The 15131-nt window shown below is 34.6% G+C and overlaps 1 protein-coding gene across 3 annotated transcripts in view; it reads left to right on the plus strand.

Moving 5' to 3' along the window:
- PTPN4 (protein tyrosine phosphatase, non-receptor type 4) overlaps positions 1 to 15131 on the plus strand; it is a 113233-nt gene that overhangs the window by 40376 nt on the left and 57726 nt on the right. For all 3 annotated transcript variants that reach the window (XR_001876203.1, XM_017823509.1, XM_017823508.1), the window contains exons 2-7: positions 674 to 828; positions 7108 to 7215; positions 9999 to 10041; positions 10138 to 10216; positions 13965 to 14009; positions 14268 to 14320. Coding sequence is in view for 2 of the 3 variants with exons in the window: in XM_017823509.1 (XP_017678998.1) it covers positions 674 to 828; positions 7108 to 7215; positions 9999 to 10041; positions 10138 to 10216; positions 13965 to 14009; positions 14268 to 14320 (483 nt within the window). In the remaining variant the exon portion in view is untranslated. The remainder of the gene's footprint in view (positions 1 to 673; positions 829 to 7107; positions 7216 to 9998; positions 10042 to 10137; positions 10217 to 13964; positions 14010 to 14267; positions 14321 to 15131) is intronic.

The following is a 15131-nucleotide window of genomic DNA, read 5'->3' on the forward strand; positions in this document are numbered from 1 at the left end:
TGTTTGTGCTCTCAAACTGACAAATTGACATAGGCAGAAGATTCAGTGGTTTGATGAATCTTAAACTATTCATGTTGTAATTTATAAAGAAAGGGGGAAGAAACAATGCTAATGTTTTTGTTACGACTCTGCATTCTATGTCTAATGATTACACTGTGAATGCACAGGCCTTGCAGAATAACGCATCAAAGTCTCGTGTATTTGCTGCTTTCTTTTCTCTGTGCTTTTTCTCTATAAAGCTTTTTATGTAAGCATATTTCTTTTTGCTGTGTTGCACTGAAATTAATTACTTAATTGCATCTAACTTTGGGACCTAGTAGCCATGGTGCCCAACAATTACGGTGCCTTTTGAATTGAAAATGCCGTTCTGAATCTTTAAAAAAAAACCAACCAAAACCCAAAAAACCCAGCAAAACTACAAAACAACCTTAAAATAGAGAGGGTGTGGACAATGGACAGAAAGTAAAGGACTGAGTATTTTAGTATAAGGTTGTGTCGTAACTTGGAAGACATTGCTTCGTTATTGGCTACGATGAATTTAGTATTCTTTCTTCTTTTGTCTGTAATGGACAAAATAATGGACTTGCTGTTTGTTCACCTTTCTTTGAAGTATGACACTCTTGCATTTGCATTTTTTTGATCTTTTCAAATTTTGTGTTTGTTTTGCCTGCAGACCCTGTGTGGACAGTAATGACCGCACGTTTCCGATTGCCTGCTGGCAGAACCTACAATGTACGAGCGTCTGAGCTGGCACGGGACAGGCAGCATACAGAGGTGGTCTGCAACATTCTTCTCCTGGATAACACTGTACAAGCTTTCAGAGTTAATGTAAGTAATTGGCTTACTGCAAATCAATATCCCAGGCCTGCTTTCCTTTGCTGGATTTGTATGGCTAGAGTTTGACTTCCTGTATTAGGTACAGGATAGAAGGGCAAGTTGTGTTCAGGCAGACGTGCTTGTACATGTGCATGCTGTGTTACTGTAAACTGAGTCATTCTGGCACCATCATCATTTCAAAATCCAATGTACAGAACATAATTTATTTCTAGTAGTTCTCTTTATGGATTAAAGTTGTCTAGTGGAAATGGAGGACAGTATTGACATTGAGTTGAAAGAAAAGCTTTTGTTCTGCTGCGTTCTGGTTTTGGCATTTTGAGCATGAATAAGATATAATGGTAAGCTGACTGTGTTCAATCATCTGTTTGGTTATATTTGGTCACAGCTGTCATCTTAAAGTATTTCCCTGCTTTTTGTTTTTCTCAGTTAACGTTCTTGTTCTCTGATTTCCCTCACTTAAGCTCACCACCTTCTGTTACACTGGTGAGAATGGCAGGAAAGCAAATACAAAGCTGGTTGCTGAATACTGAGGACTGTGAATGAAAAAAATTAATAACTTTTATATATGAACCTGGAATTTAAAATATGTTATTCTTCCCATTTTCTAATCTGTAATCCTTGATAAGGGGTTAAAATGAAAATGTTCATGGTTTTGTGTGTATGTTCCCACAAGCACAACCCTTGCTTTCAAAAATAGGCAAGGACCTCACAAGAAAACATTAAAGCATTTAAAGGGATCTTTGTATGAGAAGAACCAGAACTTAAGAGGAAAGAAGCTGTAGGGTTGTCCTGGGGCAGTAGAACTCTGCTTTTACTTTATAAGGTATAGAATTGATGACTTACATGGAGAAAGGTTAAATAACGTGATGGCGAAAGTTACAGGTAGCATGATTACTAAAATTTTTCAAGAGAAAACCTCAGCAAGTGGAGTGAAGGAGTAGCTCAATATCATACAAGGCTGTGGGACTTCAAATGGGAAATGAAGGAGAAACTGAAGCAGTTGTCAAATCTATGGGGATATGTTTAATTAGACTATTTGAAAAAGTTCTGGTGCTCAGTAATTATATTGAATTCTGATATTCAGTGTTCAGGAAGGATATTGATACATTTGAATGTTTTAGGGAAGACTGGTGAGAGAGATTGCATTTCTCTCTTCTGTAATCAGTGGTTAGAGCCTGTGCAGCCTATAGCTACCTATCAGAGAAGTGAAATCTGTTATCTAGCAAAAACTTGCAAGGATCCATTGTCAAGTACTTAAGGTTTAGAGGTAGGTCAGGTGGTTATTTGGTTTAGATATTTCAATCAGGACAGAAGAGTTTAGGATGTTCTCTTGAGACATTTTTGTAGTTCATTCAGAAAATATTTAACTTTTCAGGATTTCTGAGTCGTAAAATGTGGGAATTTTGAATGATAGAGCTGGGGGAGGGATACCCAAAGACTTTGTCAACATCAAGGCCTATTTTCCTTCTGGGATAATTTTTCCTATATCCCTTTTCCCTCTTCTCATCCTTGCTAACAGCTATCCAGTCTATACTGCTTTCCAAAAAGCATTATGGGGAAAATGTAGTTTGATACAATGCATTAGAAGCACATAAGAAATTGTAAATGTTCTTGTCTTGCTTTTAGGTGCATAAGTTCTCCATTAAGGTATCTGTCTCATAGTTTTTTGTTTGTTTATAAGAATTGGGTAACGTAAGGAATAATTGTTGTACAATAGGTGTGGGAGATTGTGCTTCTTTTTGATCTCGCTGTTCAACAGCTGTATGTTTTTAGAGAATGCTAGTGCCTCTCTAGAGCAGAATCACCAGGTATAAATACTCAAATGTCTATTCTGTCTCTCCCAAGAAAAATTTATGTAATATGTTCTCACCACCTCCCTAGTGTGCTAAATATTTTAGTTGCATGGATCACGCATTACTGCTTATACAGATCAGTCTGCAAGTTTGTCTATTAAAACTGAGTCTCGGTAATAAAAAGTTCCTTGGTGCTGAATATTTTGATCTCATGTCTTACCCTCAATCTGTTTTTTCACAAATAGGGAGTAATAAAGTATTCAACTGTAGCAAATGTAACCTACATGGCATACAGGTTTTCAGGTTTTATAGCTTTGTTTTACTTTATTGCGGTTGACACTGTACTTAGCAATAAATATTTATGGAATTGTTTTCAAAATAAGAAGAACAAAGATAACATCAAATAAATTAGCGTGTTCTTTCCTCCTGATGATTGCTATAGGTATTCCGTATGCTAATGATTGTAAAACTTAATCATCTGGAGTACGCAGTGCTGCATTAGTGAAAATGTACTCAAGTGCTGTTTCTTCTCCAGCAGCAAAGTACCGATCACAGACAGTGTCTCTTGATAATATGTGACATGTTCTAAGTTCACATTTTAACCAGCCCTTTCCATTGATCTGCAAAATAGGCAGCTTTGTGCTAAGCTTTACTTTGTATAGAGCATAACAAATCAAACCAAATAACCCCTGTGGACTGTAGCCAGACAAAGGTTATATTGGTTGCAGGCAGAAGAATCAGTTGGAGCTAACCTGTGCCTATGTTTGAAGAGTAGAAATCCTTTCTATAAAATGCTCTGCTTACCAAATGAAGAAATCCTGCTTCGATCCTGAAAAGCAGGCTTCAGTAGAGCACGTGGCTGGGAGGAATGAGGCTGACAAGTTAATAACGTGATCAGGATGATTTGCATTACCGTAAAACTGCTTCTTCAAGATCAAATTACTTTAATTGGTTTTAATGACTTGTTTAAATACCTCAAATTATATATTTTCCATGCAGGATGACTTACTTGTAGTCCCTGAAAGCCAGTATGTGGATACAGAGATCACACTGAAATTGAGGGAAAAACTAAGTCAAGGTAGATGGGATGGGTTGTTCTGTGAGCAAGGTTAGTGGTCGTGGACAAATGTTTCAGTTTGGAGCCTTTATTATCCCAGAATGCTCTTCAAACTTAATGAACTTACACTCTAGGAGAAGTAAAATCTGAAAACCTGTGAAATAACCCAAACGAAACAAGAAAAAAAATACCCCCAAAAATCGCATACCACCCCCCCTGTAATTTTAGAAGTTAATATTTTCAGTAATTTAATCTTGAGCATTACTTAGTTACTTGCACTTTTTTCTTTGACCAAAAAAAAGAAAAAAAGAAAAAAAGAAAAAAAAACCAAAACAAACAAACAAACAAAAAAACCCCCATCATCCCATTCCTCTGTCATCCCAAGTCCCAATTTGTTTGGGCTGACACTACAGCGATATCTCATGTTTGCAGTTGATGTGGCCAGTGACAAAACCAAAACATCAGAAATACAGAGTGAGAAGGTGGTAGTAGTTGGTAACCAGGCATTAAACCTGTGTAGTTGCAGGTGTTTGTCTAAATTTTCAAACATGGGTGTTTGTGAACAGGTAACAATCATTTTGCAAGTAGAAATTAATGTGTGTATGTATCTAGTGGTACTAGATGATAGATAGTTCATAAAGTGCAGCTAACGTATTGATGTCTAGTGTTTATGTCAAATTTGTCCTGAAAGGCCAAAATTTATGAGCCATTTTGCCTCCAGTAATGACTGATAAGTACATATAACCTTTTAATACTTCAGTCTGGAAAAAATATTGATATTTTTGTGTCTAACTACTGTAGTTTTGTGATAGATAGTTCCCATTTTTCATATGTTTCCATTATTTCATGTTTTACAAGGAAATGACAGTGTTTAACTTTGTATCTCTAGCAACAAAGCAAGTTTCTTTTTATGCTCATCTACATTAATTGGTTTTGCTTTTGTGTAAAAAAAAAATCAAACGTTTAAACTTGCTATCATATTTTTTTATGTTTTGGAGCAGCTATTCAATGTTGTGATAGTATTACAAATATTTTGGACCTTTCTCAACAAGCAGGATTGTGACCTTCACCTGCTTTGGCAAGCTGCAACATCATTATATAAATATCAGAGATGGGTTAAACTGAGGTCTGGTTTTACTAGATGCTTATCTTTATTTTGCACTGAGAGTAAAACATTCTGATCCAAACAAATGCTTCATGTTGAAATTAGTCTTCTCTTACCAAATTTGCTGCTCAGTTGCAGCAGAAATACCTTCCTTGCAGTCGTGAACCGATGTTCTGTGTTTCTTAATTCAAACTGATCCGCGAGTTCTAAGCTTTTTCATTAGGAAACATCTATTCAGATATTTAAGAAACAGTACACATTGTCAGGATTAGACTGGAAAAAAGCTACGGAGATGGTATCTGCAACTTACTTAAAGAGGTCACATGTCAGCTGTGGTAATTGTAAGCCTAAACTTGGGTTCCAAACGTCTCCCATTTTCTGGTAGTTACCGTCATAAGTTCTCAGTTTGAGTTCTCATTTAAATCTACATGGGAAAAATGCCAAGAGGCAATTAGTGTTGCTATGTAATTTTAAAATTAGTTTTATTTGCTGTTAAAACTGTACTGATGACTGGTTTATTTCAAAATATAGCAGAAACTCCTAATTTAGTAAAAATGAAAGTGACTATTTTTTGGATTGTGTATAAAAATGCCTTATGCATTTATGCTGTTGTACATTTATTACATTAACATCTGATTTTTTTCTTTGTTTGTTTTTAGTAATTTGGAAAGTAAATTTTTCCAGTAGTGAACTTTTTAACAGTGGTGCTTCTATATTTTGTTAAACATCAAGAAATTTTCTCTGTAGTATTTTTTTTAAATAAGATCTTTTTTTCAAAGTAAATATAGCAAATCATAGATTGCTTCAACTTAGCCAAATTTATATGAGATCTGAAATATATGCCTTATGTAATTTCAACTTGAATGTTCAGAGCTGTGATTATGATTGTCCTCTTGGGATTATTTCAAGCATAATTTATGGATAACTGTTATCTACTTTTTTAAAAAATTATGAAATAAATTTTCAAGCTTTTTGGAGTTTTTAGCCCCAACTAACTGCCAGTGACAGTTTATTCAACTTCAGTGTAACTTCAGCTGAACAAAAAAATTAGTTTTCATAGGATGCTCTTAGATGTTAACAAATGTCTGACTATGGACTTGTAGATTGGTAAATTTTTCTCTTACATGGATATCAAATTCTTATTTTGATCTTTTAGTTACGTACTTCTGTTTTAACTGCTGTAAAAGTAAACTGTTACATAATCTCTATGTGAAGTGAGGTCATTTGTGAGCAGAACAGGTTTTTTTGTTTTAAAACTATAAAAATATCTTACTGCCTACAGTAAACAAGGCAAGATGTATCAAATCCACTGCAGCATCAATAATACTTGGCACCTAGGAGATTATTAGAAGCTTCTCTGCTTGGGCGCCAGAGGAGTAGAAAATCTGGGTGGAAAATGTATCAATCATCGCTTTCTTATTTCTTTTTGTTTGACAGTTGTTCTTGCAGAATTTTGCTTGTCTCTTGTATTTCAAGGAGCTATGACACTTTAACTTCTTTGGGAAACTCCCTTCAGATTTCACCAAATGCGTTTATTGAGTCCTGTCATAATGACACACTTGGTGTTTCAGTTACTGTGTTGGCAGCATTTTCAGGTTAGGCAAAAAATTGCTAGGTACTAACTACAGATTCTTTTTATATCATTTTGAGGGTAAGATTTGTCCCTGGAGTAGAAATCAAGTTTGTTCACTTGTCTCTGAAAAACAATATTACTATTACCCACTTCATTTGAATTAGTTCATTTAGAGTGAAGTAGTATTTTAGAGAGAACGTGTTTAAATGATGCTTCTCAATTAGATATTTGGCTGCTTCAGCTGTCTGTGCCATTAAACTTTGGAAACATTTTCGATGTGCTGGTTCATTTAGAGTCAGGAATAGGTTTTCAGATAAAATAAGGAAGAATAACTTGTACAGACCTGTACATTTGAATTCAGTGACCCAAACAAGACTCTTACTTATACCAAGTTCTTTATTAAATCTTAAACTTTTTTCTTTTTTGTTTTTCAGTACTACTTTTAAATATCAAATTTGGCTAATGAATGGCTTTCAGAAATAATCATGTAGCTAGCTGAGAAGTGAGAAATTCTTACTGTCAGAAAATGACAGAGAAGAAAAATGATTTCCTTACATATGTTTCAAAAAGAGAGATGAAGCTCATTTAAAAATAGTGCTCCTGGGATACATTTCTTGATATTTAAAATTTAGACTGTTACAGCACATCTGAAAGAATGTATATGTTCTCTACCTGCCTGAAGTCTCTGTGTCCAATTATATATTTGTTCATTAAAAAAAAGGTATGCATTTGTTCTCTACAGAAACATGATCAGGGCCAAGTTCTATTGGATGTAGTCTTCAAGCATCTCGATTTGACAGAGAGAGATTACTTTGGTTTACAGTTGGCTGATGAATCTACTGATAACCCTGTAAGTTGACTCTGCTTTATAAGTACTATTTTAAAAATCATAATTATGGTCATCACTGTACTATGTTATTTAAAGAGAAGTAAATAGAAACCCTTGCAATTTTGTGCCATCTTCCCCAACTGTGTCATTTCAGTGGGTCAGTATCACCTTGCTGTAGTTGTGATAAAAGTACATATGAATAGTCACAGATTTGGAGTAAAATATTGAGATCTGTGCTTATGAAATAATACCTTAAAAGGATATTGTTTGCTTTATTTTATCTGTTTACTAGACTGCATGATTGTTGTCAGAAATAGTAAATATGTTTTAATTTTGTTTTGTTGTTGTTTTTGTCAATACGACTTAAAAAATAACGAGTGGGTTTTAGATTGTCCTGTATGATGTTTCTGTTTCTAGCTCAGAAACCTCATGGTCTTCTAATAGTGCTTCATATAGTCCACTCTCTGACCAGGGCTTACAATACTTTGTGGGCTTTAATTGAAAGGGAATTCTGTACAACTGGAAGTTTGTAAATCACCAGTAGAAACAAAGAGGTCCAGCTGTACCATTCACTGTAATAGTTACAGCAGTACCACTGAGATTAATGTTGCTTGAAGAATGCTTTTTGACTACTTTCTTTTATAGTTATCAAATGTTCAATACTTGATTTAAAGTGCAATTTAACTAAGTATTATTCCCTATAATACAGTTCTTTACCTTATTCCTGCTATATGTGCAGCACAGTGATGGGGTCTAAATTTATCTCCCAACTTGTGTGTCAAAAGTCATCCACATTCACTTGTGAATAGTTCTCTTAAGACATTGGCAGGCTGGCCTCATTTAATATTTTTATTCTCAACTTTGTTTCCAGGCTGAAAAGACATAGGCATGCTGAAGAAAAGGCTGAATTATTTTTCAGCTTTGTTTAAGAAGTATTTAATTGATCATGACTCAACATTTTACTCAACATTCAGAAATCTGTTCTAGTTCTCATTTATCTGGCTTTCCAAAGCCTAGACCTCTAAGCTCTCTGTTTTTTAGTTTATCTGTCTGGAAGCAGATGAACATAACATTGTAATGGAAGGATCTGGTTAAGAGTTAGTCTGAAAGAATGACTTCACAGCTGTTTGATATAAGCACATGCTTTAAAGGTTTGGTATTCTTTTGGCTTCTAAATATTTTGTCTTTTCAGCACATACTTAGTTGCCATGAAAACAATGTGTCAGAGCTAAATAGAAATGTTACCAATATTAGTCATGTAAGCTTGAAGAATTTATGGGTTTGACTAATTTCAGTTTATGTCCATTTACAGTTGGTTCATTTGGACAAAGAAACCTTATTGGATTGTCAAATATCCTAGTTACTTATGAAATAACACAGCAGAATATTACTAAAATATAGTTAATACAGCAGGAGGTAAAGATGATGGGGAGAAGGGGGTTTTGCTAATTGAGTGTGAAACCTCCAGCATTGTGTCTAAATGTGGATTTCATAAACTGCAGAAGCTTTATCTTTTTAATAATATAATGTATAATGTATGTATAATAGTATATAATATAAAATGTATAATATTAATCTCACAGTAAAAGTCGAGTATCTTTCAACATGTTTTGAAAGATTCTTACATAAAATTTCTGTGTATCCCTGGCTGGAGTGTCCTTTATTAAGCCTTTACATTTAGTCTTAAAAGTTAATTGATCCTGTATAAAGATTTGGTGGTTTGTTTTCTTTTTTTACATAGCCACATTTTTGAAGCTGTATCAAACTGTCTCTTTGGTTCCTCTTAAATCAACTACTACACAGATGTGGATCTATTCGTCATTATTTGTAGTTCCTAATCAATAAAATTTCTTAGTCCTAGCTTCAGATCCATAGTGTGTGTCAGGTAACTCAGGTACCTCTGTGTGTTTGCTTCCTCCTCCCTCACCTGAAAAAAATAAAAAACCCTGTGATAAATGTGAGGGAGTTGCATTCTGTACAGTGTTAGGTCTCTGTCACTTCATAGGAACTGTGCCCGTAGAACGATTTCCTGAAGCTTGTGGGCTTCCTTTGCAAGGCAGCAGGAGGAATTGAGCAGTATTTATACCAAAGATAGACTTATGAGCTAACTGAGCTATGTTTATCTGTGCAGAGACTGCTGGGTTGCTGGTGGGCAGTGGTTTAAACAACTTGCAGGGCTTTCCAGAGAGCCATACTTTTATCTGACATTTGCTACGTTGATTTTTATAAAGGTCTGTCTGTACACAGCAGTGTTCTCCTGTAGAGGTGATCAAGATTGGGCACTGTTTGGTAAAATTGTTCTGTAGTCCTTAAATCCAATAGGCTGAGTATTGAGCCTGGTTTCCAAGATCCCAGTTAGTGATGTACCAGTGCTGACACTTAGGCTGACAATTTGAAGAGAATCTGGGAGCCAGCGGGATCATTCACTGGCTCTGTCAGATCTGCAAAATACAGAGTCAGAAGTACTGGAAGTAGTTTAAGCAAACTAACTTCTGAGTTGGGTAAATTAGCCTGCCTGTAGCTCTTCACTGCTACAGGTAGTTCACCTTAGAGTAGCTGAAGGTTGTTAAGCATAGCATAGCTGAGTTCTAACATCTCTCAGGCTCCTGTGACAATCACAGAAGCAAGTTGTCCTAGAATTAGCACTGTGAGAGACAGATATCTGGACAACAGATGCCAGTGAGGCATTTTGGTAGAAGACCAAGTAAAAAGTAATAGAATAGCAAGAGTTTCATGATGTATAAGGATATGATTTGTACTTCTTTGTTTTTCTGAAGTTGGTGTTATAATTTGTCTCTTTCCAGAGGTGGTTGGATCCAAACAAACCTATCAGGAAACAATTAAAAAGTGAGTAATGTATGTATTTCGTCAATTCATCTATTGTTATTATGCTGTTTTTCCAGGGTGCCCTGATTAATTAGAAATAACTTTTCTTGACCATAGGAGGATCTCCTCACAGTCTGAACTTCAGAGTTAAGTTTTTTGTAAGTGACCCAAACAAGCTCCAAGAAGAATATACAAGGTAGGTCTGGTTACTTTGCCAATAAAATATTTTTCTAGACTGATCATTAATTTTTTTAAGGTATAGCATGGTAATTTTCTTATAAATCATTCTTGTCATATGGACAAGCTTCTAATTTTTGCCTGATGATTACAGATATGAACTATGCAGTTACACCAAATCAATATAAGAAGAAGTGTCTGTGAATAAACTTAAAAATTTATATGCAAAGTGAAGTAACTACGTGAAGAAAATACTACCAAGTAGAAACAGAAAAGGGGAAATAGAGAAGAGAGAAAAAGCTTAATCCCACTATTCATCAATGGGTGCAAATTTAATCCTTACTTGTGTTCTCCTTTGTAACCAAAAAATTTCTAAGCTTTCTGCATTTTTGACACCCCCCCCCCAGTTTTCTGCTTAACACTAAAAAATTAATTTCTGTATGGTTTATTCCTTGACACAACCATAGCTTGAATCTCATAAGCTTATTTTGATAGCAATGTGTTGAAATCTGTTGAAGAAAATGCTCGGTGCGAATCAAAATAGGAGGCTTGTGAGTTGCAATTAGTCCCAGAAGAAATGCCTTAAATTTTCAGTATTTTTAATTACTTCTGGTCCTCTACATAAATGGCATGATTTGACAGATTGGAATTTTTGGATGTCAGCCATTCTGAAAACAGGTCAGCTCCATTCAAAAAACAGTATCTAAATTATTAAGGACAGCTTTTGAAACCTAAGTACCAAAACTGTGAAAATTTGAGTCCACATTTTTTATAATTTCTATTGATTTGTCATATTTTGGACAAAATTTTGCGTATATTTATGCAGATAGAATTTACTAAAATGAGTCTCATGAGAGCCTGGATGAGACTTTGTTTTATTGAAATATTTACTGTGGGAAAATTTGGCAATTTACTGCATCAGAATAATAAAAAAAGTGTGGAAAGTGTTTTATTTGAATTAAAGGAAATTATGTAATATTCCTAAGGAGATGAAAAAATGGGTAATGTTGATCAATATGATGTAAACCATAAAGAAGGAGAAAACTGTTTACTTTAAGTGCTATTCTCTAAATACAAAGCTATAAATACAGCATTCTTTTAAATGAGAAATAGTGTAGGATTCCTGTATCTAGGTCAGCTCTGTCTTTTTTGCTAATAGGCCTAATTGCCCCTGAGAAAACTCATTTGTATTTGGAATTATTATGAAGAGAGAGTTATTAACTATTGGCTTTTATGGAATGAAGTTAGGATGCCACGTCACAAATACAGGTCCTTTCGTGTAATCAGTATTCCTACCTCAAAAAAAAGAAATGAAAAGAAGGTGCAAACTTCTGACAATTCCAGCTCAGGCTGAGACTGTTCAAAACTGCTCAGTTTTTATCAATTCCCTGAAAACAGGAATGGCTCCACACATGAGGCAGTATGAATAGATGCCAGGGAAAGGTCCAGTGCAAGCTCGTGTCTTATTAGACCGCTGTGAATTCATGTGAGCGAGGCAGGTTATGAATGCCCCAGGTCAGGAGGGGTCAGCAGGAGCTGTGCCTTGGAGAGCTTGGCTTTGGCAACTTGTCTTGGTAGGGAATGAAGCTTCATTAGTTCTCCTCATGGCAGGAAGACTTCCTTATTAACGTTGACTCCAGTTAGCAGTAATTCTGTCTTACCCTTTTCTAGCTGTGTCTGTGTAAGGAAGATGAAAACGTGGCAGTGGGATGCTCCCTGCGTTGTTTTAGCTGGGTGTGTTGTGCAGGCCCGTGCAGATCTCTGTTGCTAAACTTCTGTTGATTTCCCATTTATGTGAGGCTTCAGCATTCAAACTGTGGTGGTTGGCTAACAAGCCATCAACTTCCCTGTTCACTGAAAACAGTGGACAGAAAATGAACTCTGCTTGGTATCCCTTTATCATGAGATCCTTTAAGTACTGTGCAATATTTCTAATAAAACATTACACCAGAAAAAGTAAAATAAGATGGAGGTGCAGCTGTATATTTGTGAAGAGATGCTCAAGCAAAGCTGAACTGAAGCATATCCATATAATATATAAAATTAACTTGTCATTTATTGCATTTTTTAACTGGTAAAGAAATTTTGCTTTATCTTTTTTGATTTCAATGTGCATTTTAATGTGGAAAACGAAAAGTTATTTTGAGGTCTCTAAAACGTGGCTAATGTCTCAGTTTTAACTTCTTGAGGTTTAATACCTTAGACTAAGCTTCCTGCCTTTCTGGTCAGTTCAAGAACCTCTTGATGGTTTTGTAGGAGTTGAGCACATGGACTCATATCTTTGCTTGTCAGTTCACAAGAGTTTTCCTTAATTTTCTTTCAAACTCAGAATGTTTTACCTTTCCATTATATTTAGCTTGTAAATAATTGGATTTCTGTGTGTATTTGTAAATGTTTGTGAAAGTCTTTAAGAGGATAGTTAATCCACTTTCTGAAGACTACAGAATTATGAGAAGTCATGATATGTGTAATAAAGTAATGCATTTTGGTTTTAATTTCTTAGTGCAAGTTAGTACTGGGAAATATTTAGTATTTAGTGTTTTTGATAAGTGATTTTGGTGAGTGTTTACAATGAATGGGTATAGGTCACTCCCAGCTTTTGAATCAGAACTACAAGAAGGAAACCAAACCAGATGGTTATAATAATAATATCATTAATGTAGGAGATCCCAAACCAGAATAAATATAAAAGGAAGCAGGAATGATGTTTAAATTTGCCATACAGTGAAACCTCTTTAAAAAAAATAAACAGGCAATATAGACAAATTCTACAGATGCTTTTATGCTCTGTTATAAGGGGTTTTTTTGCTGAAAGTTTAAGCTTGTGCTAACATCCTGCCATCTCGGTAAGTCTTGTTTGTTACCCCACTCTGGTCTCTGTTTCAGTGCAGCTTTGTAGCAGGTGTAATTTGCTGCTTGATATAAACATTTATACTTCTTTGAAATTGTCTAAAACTTTGTAGTGTAATATGAAGGAACTAAATTGAATGAACAAAAGATTTATTCTGAGACATTAACAAAATATTTGGGTTTTGTTGGAGAAACAAAGGAAGTAATTTAGAGGGAAAGCTGTTTGCACTTTCAGGCTTGTTGGGGTTTTTAAGTCATAGTGTTTCTGCTTCCACTGTTTGGTGGGAAAGAGTTCTTATTTTAAAGTATTTGTCTGTTCCTTTTGCTGTATCCATGTCCTCCCTGACTTGAAAGAGTGGGCATGGGAAAACTAGATGAATTTCTAAAACAAGCTTTTCTCACACCATAATTGAAGAAAACTTTAGAAGTTTGAGGGAAGTCAATTGAAAGGTATTTGACATAAGAGTCCACAACTTTTATAACAACAATGTAACTCCAAAATGCTAAGAATAATTAAATTAAAATTTAATTAAAACAGAGTAATATCAAATACTCAGTGAGAATAAATTAATTCTCTCTACCTGGAGTACACATCATTCTTATGTGGATACCTCCATACACAGATGCAAATTTCAGCTTGTGGTTACTGTATAAAGCAGGTAGAATGTGAAATTTGTGGCCTTCTAGAGAAATACAATGTATAACTTCATGACCTGTAAGTAGTTGAATTTACCAAGTTGTAATATTATTTTACTAAGCAAAGTTTCATTTTTTTCCCATGAGAGTTTAAGAAATAGCATGCAAAATGTAAAGTTTAGTTTTGTGCTAACTGAAAGCAAAATACATTAAATTGATGGAAAATTATGGAAAAAAATTATTTTTAATTACAGTGTTTTTTGTTTGCTTCTTTAAATAAGGTACCAGTACTTTTTGCAAATTAAGCAGGACATTCTTACTGGAAGGTAAGACATTTTTGTTGTGTTAAACACTGAATACAAATTTGGTTGAGAAAAACGTAATAATGAGAGATGAGGGATTTTGCCTACAAAAATAAAAATATATTAAGAATAAATCACTGACTGTGCAAGTAGAAGTCTTTGTAATAGTTACCTGTCCAATTTGTCCATAGACTATAAAAGACTAGGGTTTTCAAAATAACCAAATTTCACTCGAAATATCTAATTTTATTTATTTCTCATTTTAAAAACACAACAAAACAGGTTGCCCTGTCCTTATAATACTGCTGCTCTTCTGGCTTCCTATGCTGTTCAATGTAAGTATAATTAGTATTTGTGTACCTGTTAGTACTGAAATAATAAAAAGTAGTATTGATTAGTTTCTAAAGAATGTAGTTTGTATAGCATTATATTGTGATGTTTGTGGACATGATGCTAATTTCCTCATGATTAAAGAAATATATTTGATTGGTTTTCCTCCCCCAGCATGTTTTGCTGAATTAAATATGAAAAAAATACTTAAGGATGTACCGTTAGAAACCCCCAAATCAATACTCATTTATTCCTGTGTGTTCTGAGGCGTGGGGTTGTGGGTTTTTCCCTTGAGAATGATACTAAAAAGTATTTATTACGACACTTAAACATTTTTAACATATCATCCAGTGATAGATGTGGAAAAGGGAATTCTGATCATATCTGACCAAAGAGTTCAATACCTGTCTTGTCAATTTTAAGCCATGCTGTGAATAGATGAGTCTTGAAGACTTGAGATTTAGTTTTCTTCCCCGCTCATTTTTTCTTCATAAACGTACATTGTTCAGTGGAAAATAAAAACCCACCATAGCAACCAACCAACTAGAGACTGTTCAGCCTCTACTTCTTGAAATTTCTCATTGTCAGAAATTCTGTTTTATAAGCAATCCTAATATATCTGTCTGTACTCATGTGGTTTTCTACTGCTAAAGATACTTATATCCACATTTGTATACTTTGTATATATAAGAAAAATAGTGTCAATGTTAATATTTTCAGGTAAAAAAACATAGTAATGTTACTGTAATGTTTTATGCATACTTTTGTTAAGTGGTCACCTTTTTCTAGGTCAATCAGTAGAACAGTTTCTCTTAA

The sequence above is a fragment of the Lepidothrix coronata genome, unplaced genomic scaffold, assembly GCF_001604755.1.
Source record: "Lepidothrix coronata isolate B3197 unplaced genomic scaffold, Lepidothrix_coronata-1.0 Scaffold103, whole genome shotgun sequence".
Taxonomy (NCBI): domain Eukaryota; kingdom Metazoa; phylum Chordata; class Aves; order Passeriformes; family Pipridae; genus Lepidothrix; species Lepidothrix coronata.